This window comes from Fukomys damarensis, unplaced genomic scaffold (assembly GCF_012274545.1).
Source record: "Fukomys damarensis isolate Sample0158 unplaced genomic scaffold, DMR_v1.0_HiC HiC_scaffold_12, whole genome shotgun sequence".
NCBI lineage: Eukaryota > Metazoa > Chordata > Mammalia > Rodentia > Bathyergidae > Fukomys > Fukomys damarensis.
In genome coordinates, this window is record NW_022900924.1 from 15,977,598 (window position 1) to 16,003,605 (window position 26,008).

Genomic DNA, 26,008 nt, shown 5'->3' on the forward strand with positions numbered 1-26,008 from the left:
CCCTCTCAAAAAAAAAAAAAAAAAAAAAGAAAAAGAAAAAAGGATAGAAACAAGAAAATTCACCATCTTATAACCTGACTCAAGCAAGAAACATCAATAAATACCAAAATGGCTAGATAAGACTACACAAATAATCCATACCCCAACAACCTCAAAATACCTCACAAGCTATTACAAGGGGAAAAAACTAGCCATATAACAGGGACATCTAAAAGGTACCCTTATTCACCTTAGGGAATAATGAGACAAGCTCCTGTTCCAAGATAGACACAGAAGCTGGGGATGTAGCTCAGTGGCACTGAGCCTGCTTTGCAAGTGCAAGGTCCTGAGCTTGATCCCCAGTACCAAAAAAACATAAACAGAAGCACCAATAAGCATTGACAAAACTGTATCTAAAGACAAGAAAAGAATCACATAAATTTAAATTGGAGAAAAAATAGTTTGCAAAAAACTAACCCTGGACTTTTTGAAGTGCCAATGTCCTACAAGATAAAGATTAAAACCAAAACAAAACAAAAAGCTGGGCATGGTGGCGCAAGCCTGTAATCCCAGCACTCGGATCACTGTGAGTTTGAGACCAGCCTGGGCTGCATAGTGAGTTCCAGGTCAGTCTCAACTACAAAACAAAATTCTGAAGGACTTAGTACTAAAGTAGAGAATTTACATTAAATTTCCTGAGAGGTACATTTATTGTGTTTACACAGAAAAATACTCTTATTGAGAGACACATGAGAGGGAGTTTGAGGGTAGGGGGAAAATGGGAAACAAAGAGACATTATAAAGTATTTAGGCATAAAATGTCCTATGACTTACTCTCAGGGAAAATGCTATAGAGAAAGGTAAATGTGGTATTAAATTGAACATAGACTAGGATATGTGGATTTGCATTCTAGTGTTTTTTATCCCAACATGAGTTCTATGTTGTTGCCCATCTGACCTCAAACTTGCCACCATCACTACCCTCAGCCTCCTGAGCAGCTGGGATTAAAGACAAGTGCCACTTTGGACAACTCTACTCTGACAATATTTGAAAATAAGTTGGAGAAAAGGAGAAAAATAAAGCAAACAAACCAAAAATATTTAAGCAAATTCTATCTCATTAAAATCGTTCATGTTAGGATCAGAGATTTAGCTCAGTGGCGCCATTGCCTGCCAAGAGGCAAGGTCCTGCGTTCAATACCTGGTACTGCCAAAAAATAAAAAATTTTCTCTGCAAATATAAAGCCCCAATTCAAAAAGGGCATCTGAAATGAACAGACATTTCTCAGACAAAAAAGTAAAAGCAGCAAAGAAATATATGAAAAAATGTTCCACATCACTGGTCATTCGAGAGATGCAGATGAAAACACTGAGATTCCACCTCACCCCACAAAGAATGGCTGCTATCAAGAAATCACACAATAACAAATGTTGGCGGGGTTGCGGGGAGAAAGGAACCCTGCTCCATTGTTGGTGGGAGTGCAGACTGATGCAACCACTGTGGAAGTCAATATGGAGATACCTCAAAGAGTTAGGACTAGAGGTTCCATTTGACCCAGCCATCCCTCTGCTGGGTATCTTTCCAAAAGAATTAGAATCATACCACAGTGACATATACGCACCTATGTTTATAGCAGCACAGTTTGTAATAGTTAAAACATGGAAACATCCCATTTGCCCATCAGTTGAAAACTGGATAAAGATGATGTGGCTTTTCTATAAAATGGAATACTGCTCAGCCATAAAGAATGAGAAATTAGAGTCATTCATAGGAAAATGGATACATATTGAGGATATACTCCTAAGTGAAACAAGTAAGTCATACATGTGTAAATAACCGAATAGTTTCTCTGGTGTGAAAAACTATAATAGTACATAAGATCCTAATGGGATAATTAACAATGTGAAATAGGAAGAGGGCTAAAGGTGTAGGGAAAGTGGGAAGGGTAGGGGAAAGGTAATAAGGGAAAGAAAAAAAATGGGAGAAAATGAAAAAAAATGGAAATAAAATGTTTGTAAATGGGGAGGGGAGGAGGGGGTGAAGGGAGGGCAGGGACAAGGGGAAAAATGAGAACCAAGACCTGTCATGTAAAGGTACAAGATCCCAATAATGAATGTAACTGTGCTGTCTACCTAAAATGTACCAATAAACTCAATAAAAAGAAAAACAATAAAAAAATAAAAATATTTTGTGTTCATGTGAATTGCATAAAGTAAAGACTAACAAAATTACAGACAGAAGCTAGGGCAGAATAAGCAAACCTACCCTTTGTGTCACTCAGAGAACTGGGCCCACCACGAGACTGCTCTGCCTCACACACAGCCTTCCAGAAGTCCTGCTGCTCGGCCACACTGGAGGCCTGGCCCTCATTCTGCAGACTTAGGGCCAACATGAAGTCCAAGTTTGCAGTATCTTCACCACCCTTTGGGGGTGGCTTTAGGCCTCTACTCCTTTCCTGCCTTTGTTGTTCTTCAACTGGAAAAAGAAAACCCAGCACTCAAAGCACATTAGAGATGCTGCCACCCCACAACCCAAATCCTGTCGTAGCAAAGGTCAAGGTTTAAAATGTACCCAACTCCACTATAGGAACAACCCACTTTCTGGTCCCCTTCTGTCTCTTATACCGAACGAAGCTTTCTTTCCCTCAATAGTTTCCTACTCTTAAAAATAAATAAATAAAATGTACCCAACTCCACTATGAGCAACGCTGACCTCACTCTCTTAGGTCTTTTAAACATTGCTGCTAAGAGACCAGGCTCCATAACTATTTTAATATATTATTAAAAGCAGTATTACTGGGCTGGGGATTTAGTTCAGTGGTGCCACCACCTGCCTTGCTTGTAAGCACAAGGTACTGAGTTTGATCCCTGGTACAAAACAAAAAAAAACAAAAAAAAACAAAAAGCAGTATTACTAAACTGTAAAAATAAGACAACCACCAAGCCATTTTTTCAAGCATGGGGTCAGATCATCTGAATTTAAATCTCAACCGTACCATTTATGTACCCTCCTCCCATTGTTAGAATTAATACATGTAAAATACTCTACAAATGCCTGAAGTTCACAAGCTATAAGTCAGCTACCGAAGCTGGGCATGGTGGCGCACACCTGTAATCCCAGCACTCAGGAGGCTGAGGCAGGAGGATCACTGTGAATTCGAGACCAGCCTGGGCTACATAGTGAGTTCCAGGTCAGCCTCAACTACATAGTTAGAAGTGAGACCCTGTCTCAAAAAAAAAGTCAGCTACGTTTTGTTTGGTTAGTTTTTTTTGGTAGCATAGATCGAACTCAGGACATTGGGCGAGGCAAGTGGTGGAGCTAAATCCCTGGCCCTTTTGTTTGTTTTTTGAGACAGGGTCTTGCTATGTAGTTCCACCTGGACTTAAACTATATAGCCCAGGCTGGCCTCAAACTCTCCACACCATCTTCCTGCCTCAGCCTTCTAAATGCTGGGATTATAGGTGTGCACTACCACATGTGGCAAGAGTCAGCCACTTATGATACTGTTATTATCATCAACTTTAAACATTCAGTAGTAAAAAGGCTCTATCCCCCCCACTTCATAGATTAGGTACTCTTAGCCGGGTGTGGTGGCGCATGCCTGTAATCCTAGCTTGTAATCCCAGCACTCCAGAGGCTGAGGCAGGAGGATAGCTCCAAGTGAGTTCCAGGTCAGTCTCAACTATATAGTGAGACCCTGTCTCAAAAAAACAAAACAAAATAAAAAGGTACTCTTTCAACACTAACTTGCTACAGTTAGGCTTCAATAATCAACATCTATTTGGCTCCAAATCCCTGTTCCAAATTGCCTTGGGACTTTTTAAGAACAGGGTCTCACTATGTAGATCAGGCTGGCCATGAATTCACTATATATATATCTTAGGCTGGTCTCTAACTTGTGATCCTCCTGCCTCCACTTCCCAAGAGCATGTGCCAGCATAACCTGCTGCCCTGGAATTTCAATACTGTTTCCTTTCCTAATTCCAAGCACTACTCACATGGATTATTCTGAACTGGAAAATGGGCTGTTACGTTCCTTTGGTTGGTAGTCCTATTATGGAAAAAGTCTGATCCAAAGTCACTCAGGGGCCTTCGGGGCAGCCTTGTAGGTGGGTCCAGAGCCTCAATTTGTCTGAGGAGTTGGGATGCAATCCAGATTCCATCTTGACCCCAAGACTCATCATATGCATTAGGAGGTATGGCACCCTCATTTCTCTTTTCCTCCTCCCCTCTCCCACAAACTTCAGGGTGAGTCTTTAGATCTTTCACAAGGATATTGCGCCCACAGGCACTGCACAGCTCTGTGCGGGCACCACAGTAATCTTCATGTTCCTTCAGTTTGAGAACAGAAAGCTCCAAATCACAGTGCTGGCAGAGAGCAAGCCGTAGAGGGCACTCAGTCTCCTGCAACACAAGAGCAATGAGGTAGTTGATATACACACCTAGGAGAGGCTGGGTTTTTGAGGGGTAAGGGATGGGGAAGGAATTGGGTTTTGAGACTGAGTCTTGCTATGTAGTTCAGAATGACTTTGAACTCACTATGTAGCTTAGTCTGGCCTCAAACCTGTGGTGGTCCTTCTGCCTCAGCCTGAGTGCTGGGATTACAGGTGTGTGCCACCATTCCCACCAACAGGCTGTGTTTTAATACAGGGAAAAGAAAGCAAAAATGTCACTTCAATCTTCTCCTCTGGGCTGCGGATCTAGCTCAGTGATAATGCCTGCCTTCACGTGCTTGAGGCACTGGTTCAATGCCATGGGGGGCACAACTCTTTATCAACCGTAGCTTTGCCTGCTAAGCCCCTCCCACCCCGTACAGGGGATCAAACTCAGAACCTTGAACTTGCCAGGCAGGCGCAGCACCACTGAGCTACATCCCTGACCCCTGACCCACCGCTTTCTACATACTGTATTTAAAAGTCATGGCTTCTCCTTTTGTTTCTGCCACAAAGACAAGGATAGAAATTCTTCTCTACTCTCACCTACTAAATTACCCCATCACATCATTTTGTATACCTATAACAAAGTAACCCAAAATTAGACTGAACCTAGAAACAAATAAGTACAGCAAGCCAGGTATGGTGGTGCATGCCGTAATCCAAGCTTGCTTACTTGGCAGGCTGACGCAGGAGGATCACAAATTTGAGATCAGCTTGGACAACTCACGGAGACCATGTCAAAGTACAAAGGGCTGAGGATATAGTTCAGTAATACAGAATCCCTGAGTTCAGTCCCCAGTACAAGAAAAAAAAAAAAAAGCAATTCAGATTTTTTTTAAAGCTTCAACAGGGCCAGGGATTTAGATCAGTGGTTCCACCATGTGCTTTGCAATTGCAAGGTCCCAAGTTCAATCTCCAGTACCAATAAAGCAAGCAAGCAAGCTTCAACAATGTCCCCTTACTATTCCAACTCACTCTAGCTAGTAAGAAGAGCCTGCCCTTTACAAAGACACATTTTTATAACTTCATGTTTGTATTTAGCATGGCTCTAAATAGACCTAAAAAAACCAGGAATTACCAGTGAAGATAAACTCAAAAGTATAATTACATTCAGCCGATGAAGAATGAAAGCATTTAGGGCCAGGGATTTGTCTCAGTGGTGCCCCGCCAATCTCACAAGGACAAGGACCTGAGTTTGATCCCTGATACCAAAAAATAAAAAATAAAAAAGTTTTTTACTTGGCTAGGCATGGTGGCGCACACCTGTGATCAATCTCAGTGCGCTGGGAGGATGTGGCAAGAGCACTATAAATTCAAGCCCAGCCTGGGCAACCTGTTAAGACCATCTCAAATATGTAAAATAAGGACTGGAATGTCATTCAGTGAAAAGGCCTTGGGTTTGAGGCCCAGTACCACCAAAAAACAAAAATAAACCTTTATACTTATTTGGAAATTGTCACTAACATAATGAAAACAAAACAAAACAATAAAAACATCAAAACAATATAAAGAAATGTTATTCTAAAATGCACAAACCAGGGCCAGGGATTTAGCTCAGTGGTTTCAGCACCTGCCTCGAAAGCGCAAGGTCCCAAGTTTGATCCCCAGAACCAAAAATAAATAAATAAATAATAAAATAAAATGCACAAACTAAAATTTGAGAGTTTAAGTATACAATTTTCATGTAACATTATTTCAAAAGTTTGGGTACAACCACTATGCCAAAGCAAAAACCTCCCCCCCAGTTTTAACTGGTGAACTAAAACACACTTATGCAATTTTGGCCAGTTTTTTTTTTGGGTTTTTTTTTTTGGTTTTTTTTGTTGTTGTTGTTTGTTTTTTTGGTACAGGGGATTGAATTCAGGACTTTGTGATTGCGAGACAGGCTCAGTGCCACACTGAGCTAAATCCCTGGCCCTGGCCATTTTTATCGTAACTAGTGACCACTTGATATCACATTTTTTTCTCACTAAAGGCTGAGAAATTTCTTCAGGAATAACCCAGCCTGCTGAGAACTCATAAGGAAATTACAATGTGTAATAAGGCAGGCTGTGTGCTGATGAGGTTGCTCTGTACAGGCAACCCTGGGCTTGGTTTGTACTCGCTATGGCTACCAACAGCCAGACCCTAGCAGAAATGAGACTTGTTCCCAACGGAAAGAATCTGAGGCCTGAGCATGGAGTACGAGGGCCAGGCAGCCAAATCTGGTAGCAGTTGAAGCTTCAAATAGGCTCTGAGAGGCAGTATGCACAAGGTGTGAGGAACAAAGACTCCACCAGACTGGCTTGCGCTCTGCATATAGCTCTGTAATCTCAACAGGACTGGCCTTGGCATCCTTCTGGTAGCTCACTCATTCTCCTAGTGCAAGACTAACCTCATGCTTCTTTAACTGCATCTTTTCAAACTTCTTGTTACATTTGCAAGTCACCTAGGATAGGAAGTGAGAATCAATAAACTGGTTGTGACATAAGCTCATTTGTTATTGCACAATAACAAGTGTAATACATCTGACGAACAATGGTAAGTACAGCCTATTCATGAACGTTTGTGGAACTGGCCGTTCACCTGACAGTGTTCTGTAGCCATGTGAATCTCCATGTCGGATTTGGGAAATGGTTCCTTGCAGACAGGACATATACCAATGTTCCTTTGACAGTGGATCTCATGGATGGTAAAGTTACACACAGGAATTTCTTTTTTGCTACAGAAAAAGATCAGAGAAAACACAAGCATTACTAACTGACCTATACTTTTTCTTGCACAGTGACATCACACAGAAATCAGCCCTGTTTAATCTTTAGTGTCCATTATCTTTCTTTTGTTTTGTTTTTTGAGAAAGGGCTTTTTTTTTTGGTACCAGGGATGAGACAGGGTCTCACTATGTAGCTGAGAGTGACCTGGAACTCACTATGTAGCCTAGGCTGGTCTCAAACTCACAGTGATCATACACTATTCAATAATATTCACTATTACTTTTTATTTGGATATCACTAGAAAACTCCAATTGCAATCTAGCTAAGAATGTACCAAATAGTATGTCACCTAGAATAAAAATTCAGAAAAACAAAATACTGAATAAGACCAATATCATAATACAACAATGGCAAAAAAATAAAAATTTTTTTTGGTACTGGGGATCGAACCGGGGACCTTGTGCTTGCAAGGCAAGCAGCGGCACCACTGAGCTATATCCCCAGCCTAGCAAAAAATTTTTAGATGGATCTATGTGGCTGAGGCTGGCCACAGACTTACGGCTTATCTCATCCTCCCACCTCAGCCTCCTGGGTAGCTGTGACTAGAGGTACACGTCACCACGGCCAGCAGTAAGTCTTCAATGTCCTATTTTGCCTCAAAGTGAACACTACAACAACCCTCTCCCACACCAAGATATGAATAGCTTATTTCTTCTTTTACAGCTTTAATTTTAATACAAAAATCTAAGAAACTTTTGGAAGGAAGATGAATGATACGCCTCCAGCTGTGGTAGTTCTCTCAGTATGAAAGGCCAAAACACCACAGAAATACAAATTCAGTTTACTCCAGGGACAAAGTTATCAAGCTTTGGATCCCAAGGCACTCTCAGAACATAAGTGGATGGAGAAAGGATAATTGTGAGAGGTGAGAAGAAAATGTAGATGAATAAAGATGGAATTCACCAAAAGACCAGGCACATTTAACTTTCCATTATTTCTCCCAAATTCCTACCTTTCTAAGGAAACCACTGATTTGATTTTATTTTATTTTTTGGTACTGGGGATCGGATTCAGGTCCTTTGTGCTTGTGAGGCAGGCGGTGGAACCACTGAGTGGGCCAGGGATTTAGCTCAGTGGTGCCACCACCTGCTTCACAAGCTCAAGGGCCCAAGTTCAATCCCCAGTACAAAAAAACATAGTAATAAATAAATCCACCCCTGGTCCCAGCCCACTGATTTTAAATTAATTTAAAAAAATTAAACTATAAAATATGCAGTGGAAAGAGCTATACCAAAAATTACCATCTTTTTTTAACCTCCCCCCTCCTTGGTACTGGGATTGAACACTAAACCCAGCATCTTCACATTGAGCTATAACCTGAGTTCATTTTGGTTTTTGTTTTGTTTTGCTTTTTGAATCAGGGTCTCCCTATGCAGTCCAAACTAGCCTTGAACTCACCATGTAGCCCAGGCTGGCCTCAAACTCACAGTGAGCCTCCTGCCTCCCATGTGCTGAGATTACAGGCGTGCACCACCACGCCCAGCAGCCTTTTTTTTTTTTTTTTAATTTTGAGACAAACTCTGGATAAATTCCCTAGGCAGAACTTGAACTCATTACCTGCCTGCCACAATCTCCAGAGTGCTGGAATTATAGGCATGTGCCACTGTGCCCAACTTAAATTATCATCTTAAACTTATTTTTTGTTTTTTGAGACAGGGTCTCCCTATGCAGTTCATGCTGGCCTCGAACTCATGGCAATTCTCCTGCCTCTATTTCCCAAGTGCTGGGATTACAGGCTTGTGCCACCACACCTGGCCCTAAACTTATTTTAAAGATTAAAACCAGTAAATCATAACTATTAAAGATATTATGAAACTAGTACTCTACTGGTACTAGTACTAGAAACTAGAAACTGTTATGTTATATTACTAGTCTTCATATAAAATGCTTAAAAACAACTTGAAAATGTGTTTCTGGGGCTACAAAATTATACATTGCTGAACCTAATCACCCCAGTCTTAGGATTATAGATGAATAATTTCATTATAGCATCACAAAATTATTAAAAAAATGAAAGTCTTAAAAATGTCTAAACAGACTGGGGATTTAGCTAACTAAGTGGTGCCACTGCCTGCCTTGCAAGCGCAAAGTCCTCAGTTTGATCCCTGGTACAAAAAAAAAAGTCTAAACAGGGACTGGAGATTTAGAGTTCAGTGACACCTGCACCTGCCTCACAAGCCCAAGGTCCTGAGTTTGATCCCAGGACCACACACACACAAAAAGAGTCAAAACAAACCAGGTGTGGTGAATATGCATGTAATCCAAGCCATCTAAGAGGCTGAGGCAGAAGAATCCAGAGGGAAGCCTGGGCTACACAGTGAGTTTAAGTGTAGCCTAGAACATAGCAAGGCCATATCTCCAAAGAACCAAATATTTTTTAAAAGGCTGAAACAAGAAGTAAACTCGGCATGGTGGCATACTCCTCTTGGTGGCCGGGCAGGAGGATTCAAATTCCAGAGTTCAAGGCCAAGCTGGTCTATATAGTGAGTTCAAGGCCATCCTGAATAGAGAGACCCCATCTCAAAAACAAACAAACAAAAAACACAAGAGGGCCAGGGATTTAGCTCAGTGGCACCCTGTTTGCCTGGTAAGCAGAAGGTCCTGAGTTCAATCCACAGTATCAAAAAAAAAGGTTATAAATGGTACAAAAAAAGTGTGTGCAGACCCTGGGTTCCTTTTTCATCATTTTCTTTTAAGTGGGAAAAAATTGAGAAAACAAATCTGTTTTTGTTGTTGTTGTTTTTTTTGTTTGTTTTGTTTTTAAACAGGGTCTCACTATGTAGTTGAGACTGACCTGGAACTCACTATGTAGCCCAGGCTGGTCTCCAGCGATCCTCCTGCCTCAGGCTCCCAAGTGCTGGGATTACAGGCCTGTGGCACCACACCCAGCTCTATTTTTTATTTTACAGGGCTACTCAGAATAACCTGCTGACAGGAGCATTGATGCATGCCAGGCCACTAAAACTTTAGAACTAAAAGAAAATGCATTAAGGACTACAAGAACACAATATGAAGAGGAACCAAAACAGCTGTCAAGTTAAAACCACAGAGCATTTCCTATTCTACATTTTCACCTCTTGGGAAACCTTAAAAGAAAAAGAGATATTGGGCCAGGGATTTAGCTCAGTGGTTCCGCCTCAAGCACAAGGACCAGAGTTCGATCCCTGATACCAAAAAAAGAGGTATTTGTAACAATTACATAAAGCAGCTGCCTGCTGAGTATTTTTCTTTTCAAATTTTATTACCAAGATATTCCCACTAAAAATTTCAACCAGGTAAAACACCAATAAACCTGCTTCCTCCCAACAGAAAAAAATGAAGATGGTTTCAGTGAGGCAAATGATAACATAGTTCCATGTATCAATAATACTGCTAACAGCCGGGCGTGGTGGCGCACGCCTGTAATCCCAGCACTCGGGAGGCTGAGAGGCAGAAGCGAGTTCGAGACCAGCCTGGGCTACACAGTGAGTTCCACAGCAGTATGAACTACATAGTGAGACCCTGTCTCAAAAAACAAAACAAAATAAAAAAAAAAAAATAATAATACTGCTAATAGTCCCAAGGAAGAGCTAAGAGGTAAAATTTCTTTTTTTTCTTCTTTTTTTTTTTTTTTTTTTGTTTTGTTTTTTGAGACAGGGTCTCACTATGTAGTTCATACTGCTGTGGAACTCACTATGTAGCCCAGGCTGGTCTCAAACTCATACTGATCCTCCTGCCTCAGCCTCCCGAGTGCTGGGATTACAGGCATGTGCCACCATGCCCGGCTTGAAATTTCATTTTAGATAGAAATGATTTAAAGGTAAACCAACGCTTCCAGAGAAATCTCTAGTAGCCAAACCCTAAATACAAACAAGTAGAAATCTATTCTTGAACACAATATATGCCAAAATAAAAAGTGTAAGCCTTCTGCCAGGTGTGGTGGCACACACTTGTGATTCCCAGCCCTCAGGAGCCTGAGGCAGGAGATTTGCAGTTAGTTCAAGGCCAGCCTGGGCTACATAATGAGTTCAAGGCAGGCTGAACTACACAGATAGCAAGACTGTCTCAAAAAAAAAAAAAAGGTGGTTTGTTTGTTTTTTCGGTACTGGAGATTGAACTCAGGACCTTGCCCTTGTGAGGCACGTGGCAGCACCACTGAGCTAAATCTACCTCCAAATTTTTTTTTAATTTAAATTCTATGCAGGGAAAGAATATTATGACCAGCCGTTGCTCTAATTATATTCTAATTCTGCTGAAAGAAAAAGGCAACAACAATATTAAAAAATTTGACTCAAACCTTTCAATAATTTGCATCGAATTATCTTCTTTTATTCAACATCTCTCCCTATACCACAATTTGGCAAATTAAACATAGGATAGCCGGGCATGGTGACACACACCTGTAATCCCAGCACTCGGGAGCCTGAGGCAGGAGGATCGCTGTGAGTTCGAGACCAGCCTGGGCTACATAGTGAGTTTCAGGTTAATCTCAACTAAATAGTGAGACCCTGTCTCAAAAAAAAAAAAAACCAAAACAAAAACAAAAACAAAAAAAAACCATAGGATATCAAGATCTGTTTTGATGTTTTTTCTTTAGCTTTCAGGAGGAGCACTTGTGTATCACCAAAATGTCAGGATAAATTGTTGAGAAATCCCCACAGGGGGACCAACTGTTTTAACTGGATGCCTGGGTTTCATTTCAACAAGGAGTTTCTCTTTCCTATCATTTCTGTGGATTAAAAACTTCCAAATAGAAAGTCTGACAATCAAGACTATATCCAACCCTCACAAATAGCTTTGGAACCATGAAGTAATGATTAACTTGACTGCCTTAAGAGCTCAATGAGACCCATGTCTCTTTTTTGTTGTTGTTTTGAGACAGGTTCTCACTATGTAGTTCGGGCTGGCCCCAAACTCAGTAATCTTCCTGCCTAAGCCTCAAGCACAGGGATTATAGGCATGTGCCACCCAGCTCCTCCTTTTTAAAGGAAAACTTTGGAAAACACTGCTACAATCTAAATATTCATTATATGTTTTTTAATCAGTTTAATAATATGTCCAAACATACAAAAATAAGTTCTCTTTATGCAGGTGAGATTCTAGGGGCTGGGGAGCTCAGTGGTATAGCATTTGCCTAGCATGTTCAGTGTCCTAGGTTAAAAAAAATGGCTTCCAAGCAGTTGAGTGACTTACTAAAAGTCTTTTGGGTTTTTTTGGTGGTTCAGCAGGGGGATGAACTCAGGACCTTCATGCTGAGCTACATTCTCAATCCTCTATTGTTTTGTTTTATTTTTTGAGACAACGTCTTACTAAGTAGCCCAGTCTGGCCTGGAACTCATGATCCTCCATGATCTGCCTCAGCCTCCAAAATGCTATGATTATAGGTATGTGCCACCCTGGCTGGCATTAAAAGTCACTAATTAAAGACAGAAACCAGAGCCCTGACTGCCAGCCTCATGCCATCATTCCATTCACTTCTCTATTATACCTAAACCTACCATCTTGTTAAATTACTAAAGTAGAGCCAGGCATGGTGGCGCACACCTGTAATCCCAGCACTCAGGAGGCTGAGGCAGGTGGATTGCTGTGAGTTCGAGACCAGCATGGACTACATAGTGAGTTCCGGGTCAGTCTCAACTACATAGTGAGACCCTGTCTCAAAAAAAAAAAAAAAAAATTTACTAAAGTAGGCAATTTAGTCACATTTTTTGTTTAAAAGTTTTAAAGACATTTACTTGCACAATATATTACACATTTCCAATTTTAATCTATCAAGAAATAACCCTGCAGAAACTAGTTTGTGCTCATTTCAGTAATATTTCTTAGATTTAATCTCTTACCAGTTGTCACACAGTCGTGTATCCTGGTCATCTAGAAATTCAGCCATCTTTAGCCCCTCCTGAAAATTGCAAAGTAAGAAGTATGAACTTTCTGTTTCATTTCTGCTTTAAGGATTACGTGCAAAGAAATAAAAAGCTGGGCCATGGATTTAGCTCAGTGGTGCCTACCTGCTTCAATACTCTTCTCCTTCTCTCCTCCCTCCCTCCCTTGTCTTTCTGCAGTACTGGGGACTGAACCCAGAGAAAACTAAACTACATTCCAGGTGTTTTTATTTTTGAGATAATCTCACTAAGTTGCTGATGCTGGCCTGGAATTTGTGATTCTAATGTTCTAGCCTTCCAAGTTGCCAGGATTACAGGTGGACACTCCCACACCTAGCTTATTTAATTTTTAATTTAAAATAATTTTACTTAGAAAAAAGTTTCCAAAAAAGTACAAAAAAATTCCCTTAGAGCTTTCACCAATTTCCCTAAAAATTAACATCATAAATGATCATTGTAAAATTCTTAGCTATAGGAAATTAACATTAAAACCAGTAACTAATCTACAGGTCTTATTCATATTTTAACAACCATTGCACTGATGCCCTTTTCTGGATCAGTATCCATTATTTCTCCTTAATCTTCTAGGACCTGGGATGCCTGTTCAGTATTTCATTATACTATTAATTATTATTATCATTATTGTTATTCCATGAGACAGGGTCTTGCTATGTAGTTGAGCCAGGCCTTGAATTCACTATGTAGTCCAGGCCGGCCTTGAACTCATGGCAATCCTCCTGCCTCAGCCTCCAGAATGTTGGGATTATAGGCATGCGCCACCATGCCCAGAGGCATATCTTTGTCTTTCATGATTTATTCAGCTAATTATTAGCTTAACTAGAAATTACTGACTACTAGAAGTTTTTAACAATTACTAGCTACTGGGTAGTTATTTCATTTAAAGTCTCAATTTGGGTTTGTCTGTTTTCTCAGGATCAAATTCACATTATACATTTTGGACATTATACCTCAGAAGTGACACCATGCCCATTTTGTGTGCATTATATCAGAAGGCACACGATGTCAACACTCATTATTACTGGTGATGTTAACTGATTAGTTAGGTGAGATGGTGTCTACCAGGTTTCTTCAATGTAAATTTTTCCCTTCTTTTTAACCACAACGTCAGTGTAGAAAGCAAATTACTGACAACTTTACTACTGGTTTTTTTGTGTGGTTTTTCTTTGGGTACTGGGATCAAACTCAGCACCTTGAGCTTGCAAGGCAGGCCTGGAGCCACTAAACTAAATCCTTAGCTGTGTTGTTTTTTAAATGGTCTTAAATACTATCCCTTAAGAAGAATCTACAATGGTTTTGGAATTATCCAACCCACTTTTCAAAATGTATTTATTTATCCACTCAACATGTTAGTTCAGATTCTGTAAGAATATTTTAAAATTAAATACAGTGTCTGACAAACAGACCAATTAATTTTCAGTAGCCAAGTAAAACAGGCAAAAACAAAATATAATCCAAGGTAAGTTTTTTTAAGAAAAAGACAAATGGGGATGGAGAATCTAAGGATAGTCAGGGAAGAATTTTCCAAGGAGATGACATTTATACTAAGACTTCAAATACAAAGAGCCAGCCAGGCAGTAACAAGGGAGGAAGAGTAGGGAAACTCCACCTAATTACTGGGAAGAGCAAAGGCCTTAGGAAATGAAAGAGAAAGTAAAGTAGATGTGCACTAGTAGCATTTTGAAAAAGAGGAAGCCTGGTGTGGTGACCCATACCTACACTCCCAGCACTCTGGAAGGCTGAGGCAGGGGAATTGTAAATTCAAGCTCAGCCAGGGAAATTTAGCAACTTAGTAAAAACTTGTCTCAAAATAAAAAAGGAGGTAGGGATGTAGCTGCGTGTGAAGGCCATAGGTTAAATCCCAGTATTGCCAAAAATAAAACAAACAACAAAAAAAGAATGATTTGAAAAGACTGTATCATATAGGAAAGAGATAGATCATATTTCAAGATCAATGAAAAAATTATTGAAGGGTTTTTAACTAGGGACTGAAATAATTCAAGATATCTGCTCCCACAGCAAATATCTGCTAGGAATAGGAAGCCCCTATGTATGAAAACAAACCTTGTTCCTTAAAAGGGAAAGTCTCTAAATACTTTTCTCTGGGCAGACAGACTGATTATAGGTGTGCTTCCTCTACCACAAGCTACTAAGCAGCCAACTCCAGGCTAAGGCTACAGTTGTAGGGAAATGAGCACCACTCCCTAGAGCCCCAGCCTTGCCACTCATCTGTCCACTTCTCTATGCAGCCTGGGCAGCCTCTGTGCCCCAGGACCCTGACACTTGCCTCCCCTTTGGCTCCTGCCTCAACCATATGCTCCCAGGCCTGTGCTCCAGCGGACTGCAAAGGTGCAGCTCAGCCCAGTTTCCCAGGCCCAGGCACACTGATCCCCAGGTGGCATGCTTGGGCCACAGGGACAACCTGGTTCTTTGCTTGTGAGTGTACTTCCCAGTGGCCACAAAGCCCAGAGGTAGCTGCCAGAACAGAACCAGCAACCACCTGCTGGACACCAGCGGCTGCAGCCATACTGCAACCCAGCATCGGCTTCCACCTCCTGATGTCCCTGACCTCCACAATGGATGACTGGCGACAGTCTCCTGGAACTGCTCCTAGTGGAGCACAGGGTCACGGCCATCTCCAGAGTAGCCAGCCAGTTCTTCATGGCCAGGAGTACCAAGGGCTAGCTCTATGGTTCACCTTTCTTCACCAGTAATTCCAAGTTCAAGGGAAATACTTCTTCCCAGCAACTACAACCTACTTAGCTCAGGGCTGAGTTAGAATGTGAGGATGAAGAAGGGGACCCACAACGGCCACCCACTTCCTCCTCGTGACCCTCTGGAGGAGCCCTGACTCAGCTTACAGAAGCCTCTTGAAAAGCACTTTCTTTAGCTGGAGAATTTAAGGCAACAGCAGATGTAAGATATTTAAATATGTAGAAAAGGTAGTATTTATACACAATGGAGTACCACTCTGCCATACAGAAGGATAAGCTGGAGTCATTTGTAGGAAAATGGATGCACCTTGGGACCAAGGTTAAGTGAACTAAATGAGACACAAGCTTAAATATCACACAGTTTCTATTCTGAGAGAAACCCAAAACTAAAGAGCAAAATAGAGTAAAAGGTAAGCTGGGACTAATGCCACATACCTATAATCCCAGCACTCGGGAGGCTGAGGCAAGATCGCCACAAGTTCAAGACCAGTGTGAACTACACAGGGAGATCCTGTCTCAAAAAGACAATCAATCACTGTAGATAGATAATAGGAAACAGGAAGATAGATCTTTTGCAAAAGGGGAAGGGGACCAAGAGATGGAGGGAAAATGAAGGGTAGGGAGGGAAAAGGGATAAAAAAAGAACAAATGGCTGGGGATTTAGCTCAGTGGTTCTTCCGCCTGCCTCCCATGTGCAAGGACCTGAGTTCGATCCCTGGTACCAAAAAAAAGAACAAAGATGTCTTACGTACATGTACCAACTCCCCATGAGGAATGTAATTATGATGTAGTGCAAATATGTACTACTAAAAATAAAAAAGCCAGGTGTGGTGGTGCACACCTCTAATTTCTACATTTGGAAGGCTGAGGCAGGACAATCACTAAGAGTTCCAGCCAGTCTGCGCTACACAGTGCATTCAAGACCAGCCTGAATTACAACACGAGGCCCTGTCTCAATCATCATCATCATCATCATCATCTACAGCTTGAGGGGGCTGTCCATTTTTCTAGCTACACGGGAACCAAGGATGAGCGAACTCTGGGAATTAAGTTCCCTTCGTGTGATTGACTAAACCCCCTTAGGGCTCACTCTTGAGGCAGGCGACTGACAACATTTCCAAGGATCGTGGCGATGAGTCAATGGGCGAAAGCATGAAAGGGCTTTGGCAGAGGTAAGGCGTGCACCCTTCGGAGGCAGCTGTCAGGAGCCCCCAGAGCAGGACGAGGATAGGAGGAGCGAGCACCTGATTCACAGGGCAATTCACCGCTAATCCTTTACACCTGCAGCCTTTTTAATTCCCGACCCCACTCCTAGATGAAAATCATCGTTCCATCGCCAGACATAGAGAAGGCGGAAGCGCCAAGGAGCCAGCGCCGCACCAGCTGATCGCAGTGGAGACTCGAACCCGGGCCCTCGGGCGGAGAGCCACACCGGGACGCTCGCGACCCCCACGCCCACAGCTAGTTGCATCGCCTCACAGCCCCCGCTCCCCGCCCGTGCCCCTCCCCCAGACGCCAGCCACCTCCCGGAGCTGACACCGCGGAAGCAACCATGGAGCGGGCCGCCGCCGTCCTTCACCTGCAACGACAGAGAAAACACTGAATCGCCTCGCTCGCCAGACACCGAGACTCCTCAGGAGAGACACAGCACTGAACAACGGCCCCAAGCCGCCTCACCGCTTCCCCGCTCCCCGCCCGTGCCCCTCCCCCAGACGCCAGCCACCTCCCGGAGCTGACACCGCGGAAGCAACCATGGAGCGGGCCGCCGCCGTCCTTCACCTGCAACGACAGAGAAAACACTGAATCGCCTCGCTCGCCAGACACCGAGACTCCTCAGGAGAGACACAGCACTGAACAACGGCCCCAAGCCGCCTCACCGCTTCCGACCGTCGAGAAGGGGCGCGCCCATTGGCCAAGGGTGGTCCCTGCTGAGTACCCATTGGGTAGCACTGTTGTCGCTCCCAGGGCCACGCCTTCCAAGCCCCGATTGGCTCCTCTAGCTCCATAGGGGCGTGTATTTAGAAGTCTCAACTCCACATCTGGGATGAGAGGTAGAGCTCAACTGTGAGCCTAATGCTAGATTTAGTGACTGCCCCTGACTCAGGCTAATAATATTTGCATGAATAACACTGTGCAAACATTACTAATATGACTAATATATTAAGATAGTGAATGCCATTTGTTCTTGTCATGGGCCATTAATACTGATGTCTTTTTTTTTTTATAATAGGTATTGAACCCGCCTTCACATTGACCTATGTGCCCAGCCCCTTTATTAATTTTTTATTTTGAAACTGTTTCTCACTAAGTTGCTAAATTGCCCAAAATGAGTTCAATTGATCTTCAGCCTCCCAAATACTGGGATTACGGGCATGCACCACCACACCTGGCGAACCCTATTTTTTTATTTGTTTGTTTTTTGAGACACAGTCTCACTATGTAGTCGAAGCTAGTTTTGAACTCAACGTGTAGCCCAAGCTGGCCTCAAACTCATAGCGATCCTCCTGCCTCAGCCTCTTGAGGGTTGAAATTACAGATATGTGGCACCACACCCAGCTAACCCTATTTTTAAAAAATGTTTGAGGCACTTTATATACAACAAATGCAGCCATGTTAGGTATATAATGCTATCCATTTTCACATACATAACCATCACTATAATAAAGATATAGATTATTCAATTGTCCTGTCAATCCCATTTCCTCACTGGATCCTGTCAGACCTTAACCTTCTAACTAAACATGCATTTGTCTTTCTCACTGCTGTTTTTTTGTTTTGTGTGTGTGTGTGTGTGTGTGTGTGTGTGTGTGTGCCATTTTGTTTGTTTTTTGCGACATAGTCTGTGTAGCCAGGGTGACCTCAAACCTGTGACAATCCTCATGCCTCAGCCTCTTGAGTGCTGGGATTACAGACGTAGGCCACCACACTCATCTAAATTTATATTTTCTAGTTTCTTTTTAATGTTTTTTGAGACAGGGTCTTGCTATGTATTTCAGATTTTTTTTTTTTTTTTGTACCAGAGATCGAACTTGCGTCCTTGTACTTGCGAGGCAGGCAGCAGAACCACGGAGCTAAATCCCCCGCCCTTACTATGTATTTCAGACTGGCCTTGAACTCACTACGTATCTGAGGGTGGCCTCAAACTCATGGTGATCCTCCTGCCTTAGCCCCCAGAGTGTCTGGCCTGCAGTTTTATATACCAAATGGAACCATACATTTTTTTCTTTTCTGTATGTGTTTTTCACTCAGTATAATGTTTCTAAGGTTCTTCCACGCACTTGCCAACCTGGTATACATTAACTGCATTTTGAGTAAAGAGACTAGCAGTTCTAAACCAGGTGTAGTGGCACACGCCCTAATCCCAGGGCTCAAGAGGCTGAGGCAGGAGTTCAAGGCCACCCTAGGCTATATAATGAATCCAAGGCCAGTTTTAACTACACAGTGAGACCCTGTTTTTTAAAAACAAAAAACAGAGCCGGGTGTGGTGGCGCACACCTGTAATTCCAGCACTCAGGAGGCTGAGGCAGGAGGATCCTGTGAGTTTGAGACCAGCCTGGACTACATAGTGAGTTCCAGGTCAGTCTCAACTACATAGTGAGACCCTGGCTCAAAAAATCAAAACAAAACAACAACAAAAAATACTTTTAAAAACACTTGGTCTTGGACAACTCCTCATTACCCATACCCGCTTCTCCCTCACCAAATTATCCAAATCTGAATTTCTGGTGTTAAGGCCTAAACAACCCTTCTGGATTCTGATTCAGCACTGGCTGTAGTGGAATTCTGATAAAGCCCCAGGGGAGAGGTATTGCCCTGCCCTTCCCCGTTCTGCCAAACTGAAGGCCCTGCCAGGCTGGGGGAAGGGACCTCTCCTCTGGCCAAGACTTCCCTTCCAGGTCTGGGAAGCCATGTGGACTTCCCCAATCCCTGATGCCCCCTCAGCCTCAGTACTGCTGTGGGATCTTCCCTGATGAAATGAAGGTTTTCCCTGTGTTTCTAGCTGCCAGTCTTTTCCCTTCCTCCCGCTTCTACTTCCCAGCAGCTGCGTGAAATCAGATTCCTGGCCTAGAGCCCGGCACAGACTCGGACACACGGAAGGCACTCCATTCATACTTGCTGAATTACATCAAGGTGTTTGTGTGTTTTAAATCTGGTTGGTTATAGCTGATGACTTTGTTCAGCATTATATTAAACACTGAACGGTAGTTTTGTTTAGTTTAGCCAATACCATTATCAGAATCTCTTGGCTATGCCAAATATTATCAGATAGCTCCTTCTAAAAGTGGCTCAGGGCTGGGGATTTAGCTCAGTGGTTCTGCCGCCTCCCTTGCAAGCGCAAGGACCCGAGTTCAATCCCTGGTACCAGAAAAAAAAAAAAAAAAAAAAAAAGTGGCTCACCAATTAAATGGTACTGGGTTTTGGAGTTGGATTTCAGGTTGTTCTCATCTCGTACAAGTAATTGAATGAAAAGAGCAGAAAGCAGTTGACAAAATTTATGTGAAAAAGTAAAAGTGAAGAGTGAGGGACAAACTGGCTCTACAGAGCAAGTTTGGGCTGAATAAAAGAGAAAACAGCAAGATAAAAGAACACCCTGGAGAAAACAGGGTGGGCTACTGTGAGGAAAGCCACAAGAGGAAGCTCTTCTTGGCATCTGTGTCCTTTTCTATTGTTCAAAAGGAGAATCTATAGGTTCAAAGAGGCGATGCTGGGATCCAAGCTGTCAGGCACAGACCTCTGGTGCAGGCAGACCTATTGAAAACCTGCTCCGGTTGTCCAGAGAAGTCTGTGTGCAGGCCTTTGGGAACTGTTCTGTGAATGTGTTCGAGGGTCTTGTAATTAACAGTTCACACCTACTTCCCCAGCCAGTTTTGCCGTGCTTTAATCTCCTATCTCAATATCACATTTGTTTTTGTGGAACTGAATTTGTTTTCACTCCTCTCTAGCATTCTGTCTGTTGCACACCCACAACCCTGCTCAGGCTTCCTTTGAACTGACAGGCTCCTCAATGTTGGATCTTCCTGGCACTTGGGGTATAACAGAGGGTAATCCGGAAGTGAGTCCCCCGATCCCTGATATCTAAACAAGTGCCCCATCCCAAACACCTCCAGCTTCTCTACCCTTCTTCAAAAATACTTGTGGTACAGGGCTGGGGATTTAGCTCAGTGGTGCCACCACCTGCCTTGCAGGTGCAAGGACCTGAGTTCAATCCCTGGTACCAAAAAAACAAAACAAAAAACAAACCATCTGGTAGGATGGTGCTATTATTCTATCTTGTCTTCTTTTTAAATTTTATTGAGGTATAATTATGAATAATAAAATTAAAAATCTTTAATGTAGCTGGGCATGGTGGTGCACACCTATAATCCCAGCACTCAGAGGCTGAGGCAGGAGGATCACCACGAGTTTGAAGCCAGCCTGGGCTACATAGTGAGTTCACGGCCAGCCTGGACTACACAGTAAGACCCTGTCTCAAACAAAACAAGACAAAAATCTTTAGTGTATCATGCAGTGAATTTTTTAAATAACAGCTTTATTGAGGTATATTTCACGTGCCATACAATTCATCCAGGAAAGCACACCCTTGAGCCTGGCAGGTGGTACTTGCCTGTAATGCCAGGATGCTGGAGACTGAAGCAGAAGGATCCCAAGTTTGAGCCCAGGCTGGACAATTTAGCAACTTAGCAAGACCGTCTCAAAAAAAGAGCAGGAGAGATAGATCCTTGCAAAGCCCATGAGTTCAATTCCCAGTACTGCAAACAAACAAAATATTCCCTAGGATGAAAGTACAGCTCAGTGCTACAGCTCATGACTTACATATGCAGGCCCTGGATTAAATCCCCATTACCCACAAGGAGAACAAGATGAAGGGCCCAGAGAAAAAGGGAGAGGTACAGGAAGGGGGGCGGGGAGAAAGCAACTCAGGCAAGGTAGTGCATGCCTGTGATTCCATAGTGTCATTATTCTGGGAGACTGAGGCAGGAGGGTGCAAACTTAAGCGCAGCCTGGGCAATAGAGCAACTTTGTGAGGCCCTGTCTCAAAATTAAACTAATAGAAAGGGCCGAGGAGTAAGTTCAGTGCAAATGCCCAGAATTCAATCCCTAGTCCAAGCAAGAAAGAAAGAGGAAAGGCAAAGGCAAGGAAAGGCCAGCCCAGGCCAGGGTTAGCTCAGTGGTGCCACTGCCTGCCTCACAAGCACAAGGCCCTGAGTTAAATCCCTGGCACAAAAAAGAAAAGTGTATCCTAGGGCTTTTAGGGCAGTCACAGAGTTGTACAGCTGTGCAACTATTGTAATTTTTTATTACCAGTGTCTTTTAATTTTGGAAAATATTGCATTTCAATGCATATAATGTATTTTGATCATATTCATCTCTCCTATTGAAACAGTTAATTCTATACAAACTGAGCTTGTGGTCTCACAACATTGAGGAATTAAGATGTGAACCAAAAGGAAGAAGTTAGGAGAGTCTATATTAGAAATAAGGAGAAGAAAAAAGGCTCCTGTTTCTCCAAGGTGGGAAATCTAAAAAGTGAAATATCCATATGGCCCCCACACTGCTGAGCTTCATCCCCAGCCCCAACTCTGAATTTATTATTTTTGTTTTGTTTTGTTTTTGAGACAGGGTCTCACTGTGTAGTTGAGACTGACCTGGAACTCACTATGTAGTTCAGGCTGGTCTCAAACTCACAGCGATCCTCCTGCCTCAGCCTCCCGAGTGCTGGGATTCCAGACGTGCGCCACCATGCCTGGCCTGGGTGTTTTTTTATTTGTTTTTTTGTTTTTGAGACAGGGTCTCATTATGTAGTTGGGATTGACCTGGAACTCAGTATGTAGTCCAGGCTGCCAACTCTGAATTTAAAATGACCAGTTGGAACTCTGGCTCTCTAACCCAGTTACTCAACCTGTAGGGTTTTGCTTGGTGTAGTGGTGGAACTACACACCTGTAGTTCCAGCATTCAGGAGGCTGAGGCAGGAGGATCACTGGGAGTGTGAGGCCAGCCTAGGCTATATAGTGATACCCTGTCGGAAAAATTAATTAATTTTTAAAAACCCAGGAGCTTAGTAGGGAGGAGCTGCAACCCATGTTGTCCAAAGACCTAGTTCACTGTGCATTCTTTTTTTTTTTGCCTACACTGTGCATTCTTAATTTTTATCAGTGTGAATGATCTCCCAGCTTTCTCAGGTCCTTCCTCTAGCTAGCTGCCTTATTCATAAGCTAACTAAATAAACTATCTTCTACACTATTAGCTATTACCCTCCCTTATGCCCCCACATATTGGGTATAACATGCAATATTTGTCTTTCTTTGACTTATTTCCAACATGTTGATTTCCACTTCCATCCATTTTCCTGCAAATTACAACATCCTCTTTTCTCCTCTCCTGCTTTATGGCTTAAGAATAACCCACCACTGCGAGTTCAAGGCCAGCCTGCACTACAGAATGAGACCCAATCTCAAAAAGAAAAAAAAAATCCATTGCGTATATATACAACATTCTCTTTATCCGTTCATCTGCTGGTGGGCACCTAGGCTGGTTCCATAATGTGCCTATTGTGAATTGTGCTGCATTAAACACAGCATCCCTGTAGTATGCTGACTTTAATTCCTTCAGCTACCAAATATGCCCAAGAGTGGGGTAGCTGGGCTAAATGGTAGCTCTCTTTAGTTTTTTGTATTTTGGTACCAGGGATCGAACTTGGGACTTTGTGCTTGTGAGGTAGGTGGTGACACCACTGATTAAATCCCTGGCCCACAGTTTTTGGAGGAATCTTCTTACTGATTTTCCAAGATGGCTACACAATTTACATTCCTACTGATAGTATAGAAGGATTCCCACCCAACCCCTGTACTCTCTAATATTCATTGTTTTTTGTATTCTCCCCCCGCCCTGGTACCAAGGATCAAACTCAGGACCTAGCACTTGCGAGGCAGGTGTGGAATCACTGAACTAAATCCTAAGCCCCGTTTTTTGTATTCTTTTTTACTATACGTGCTGCTGAAGCAAGCACGTTTTTTGTATTTTTTATTATAAACCATTCCGAATGGGGTAGATGGACGCTCAGTATAGTTTTTGTTAGGGAATTGATCATGTTAAAGTATGCTGTGACGCCGCCTCACAGGCTGCATTCTCCTGGTACATCTTGGCTCCTAAAATGACCTCATGCCCTTATCTCTGGTTTGCCTCCCCACCAAGGCCACAGTGGTCCAGGAAAGTTGAAACCTGTGTCTGCAGGACTGGGCCCATAAAAGCAATCTGGCCTGTGATACGTTAAAAGTAGCTCACTCCTCATAAATAAGCAATAGCCCACCCCAAACTGATAAAAGGACCTTCCTTTCTTTGTTCTCTCTCTCCTTCTGCTTCTTCTTCCTCCTCTCTCTCTCTCTCTGCCTTCCTGCCTCCTGCTCGCCTCCCTACAATAAAGATCTCCTGCCAGACCTCTTGGTGCGTGAGTGGCCTAATTGGGAAGGGGCACCCGAAAGGGCATGCGAACCCCCCCTTTCAGTTTTACTTTGTATTACCCTGATGGTTAAAGATGTTGAACATTTTTCCATATGCTTATTGGTCTTTATTTTTTTGTAGTACTGGGAGTTGAAATAAGGACTCTTATACTGGGCTATATCCCCGGTCCTTTAAAAAACTTTAAAAAATTTTTAAAACAAAAGCCAGGCGTGGTGGCGCACAACTGTAATCCCGGCACTTGGCAGGCTGAGGCAGGAGGATCGCTGTGAGTTTGAGACCAGCCTGTGTTACATAGTGGGACCCTGTCTCAAAAAACCAAAAAAAAAAAACAAGGCCTTGTCCAAGTTAGGCTTGAATTTGTGATCGCCTGCCTCTGCCCTTCAGAATGCTACGTTATAGGCGTGTACCACCATGCCTGGTTTATTGGCCCATTTTAATTCTTTTGAGAAGTGTCTGTTCAATACATTTGCTTATTTATTTATGTTTGAGAAGGAAAGGTTTATCTTGGCTCACAATTTGCACAGGTACCAACCTACAGACCACTGCATCTAAGGCAGGACAGCATGGCAGAGGAAACGTTCCTTCATGGCATGGCAGCAAGAAGCAAAGAAAAGGCCAGGTGTGGTGGTGCACAGATGTAATTCCAGCAGCACTAGGTGAGGCTGAGGCAGAAGGATCACCGTAAATTTGAGACCAGGCTGGGCTATGCAGTGAGTTCAAGGTCAACCTGAACTACATAGTAAGACCCTGTCTCAAAATATAAAATAAAATAAAAACAAAGGAAGAAGAAGCAGAGTGAGATGAGGAAGGAGGAATAGAGATATATCCTAGACTGTGCCCCAGTAAGCCATCTCCTATGACCAGGCTTTACTTCCCATCACATTTAACTATAAACTCATTTGGTAGACTAATCCACTGATGAGGATCACGACCCCATGATCCAAACACCTCCCAAAAGTCCCGCCTATGAGTATGACAGGCTTTGGAAAGCCTAGAAACAAAGCATAACATTCCACCCCTGGCCTCCAAATGACTCACGCGAGGGGCCAGGGATTTAGCTCAGCGGTTCGGTGGCCTGCCTTGCAAGCATGAGGACCTGAGTTCAACCCGTACCAAAAAACAAACAAACAAATGAACAAAAAACAAAAACAAAACAAATGGCTCATGCGCATCTCTGTGCAAAATGCATTTAGTTCATCTCTTAAGACTCCAATGCAGGGCCAGGGATTTAGCTCAGTGGTTTCACCACCTGCCTCACAAGCACAAGGACCTGAATTCAATCCCTGGCACCAGGAAAAAAGAAAGAAAGAAAGAATCCAATGCAGTTCCAGCATTGCTGAAAAGTCCATGGGCAAAGTCTCCTCTGAGACTTAAGGCAAACTCTTAGTTGTGCCCTTGTAAAAGTCAAAAGAAAGTTGAACCCTGCCAACATACAAAGGCACAGGGTAAATATTCCCATTCCAAAATGGGGGACAGAAAGGAAAGGGACAAAAGCAAGACTTAAACCCTGCAGGGCAAACATTAAATCCTAGTTCTTTGTTCTTTGTCCAACACCTGGGGTAATCTGTGGCAAAATTTGAACTTCAACGGGACTTGGGCAGCTCCACCCCTGCGGCATTGGGGTAGGGGGTTGTACCAGGGATGGAACTCAAGAGCTCATGAAGCAGGCATGGCACCACTGAGCTAAATCCCAGGCCCCGGGTGGTTTTGATAAGGGGGAAGAGATGCAACTCCCAAACCTGCTAGCTATCCCAAGTGTGAGTTCGTGTTCTCGGAAATCAAAGG

The 26,008-nt window shown here is 42.9% G+C and overlaps 1 protein-coding gene across 3 annotated transcripts in view; it reads right to left on the minus strand.

Annotated features, from left to right (window-relative positions):
* Window positions 1-26,008, minus strand: part of Trafd1 (TRAF-type zinc finger domain containing 1) — a 50,249-nt gene that overhangs the window by 8,024 nt on the left and 16,217 nt on the right. For 2 of the 3 annotated variants that reach the window (XM_010604484.3, XM_010604486.3), the window contains exons 3-7: window positions 12,989-13,047; window positions 6,982-7,117; window positions 6,791-6,844; window positions 3,979-4,384; window positions 2,246-2,455 (exon numbers count right to left, since the gene is read on the minus strand). In XM_010604484.3, coding sequence (XP_010602786.1) covers window positions 2,246-2,455; window positions 3,979-4,384; window positions 6,791-6,844; window positions 6,982-7,117; window positions 12,989-13,047 — 865 coding nt within the window. Of the gene's footprint in view, window positions 1-2,245; window positions 2,456-3,978; window positions 4,385-6,790; window positions 6,845-6,981; window positions 7,118-12,988; window positions 13,048-17,341; window positions 17,434-26,008 lie in introns of those variants that run through there. The other variant, XM_019204561.2, reaches the window with a different exon arrangement.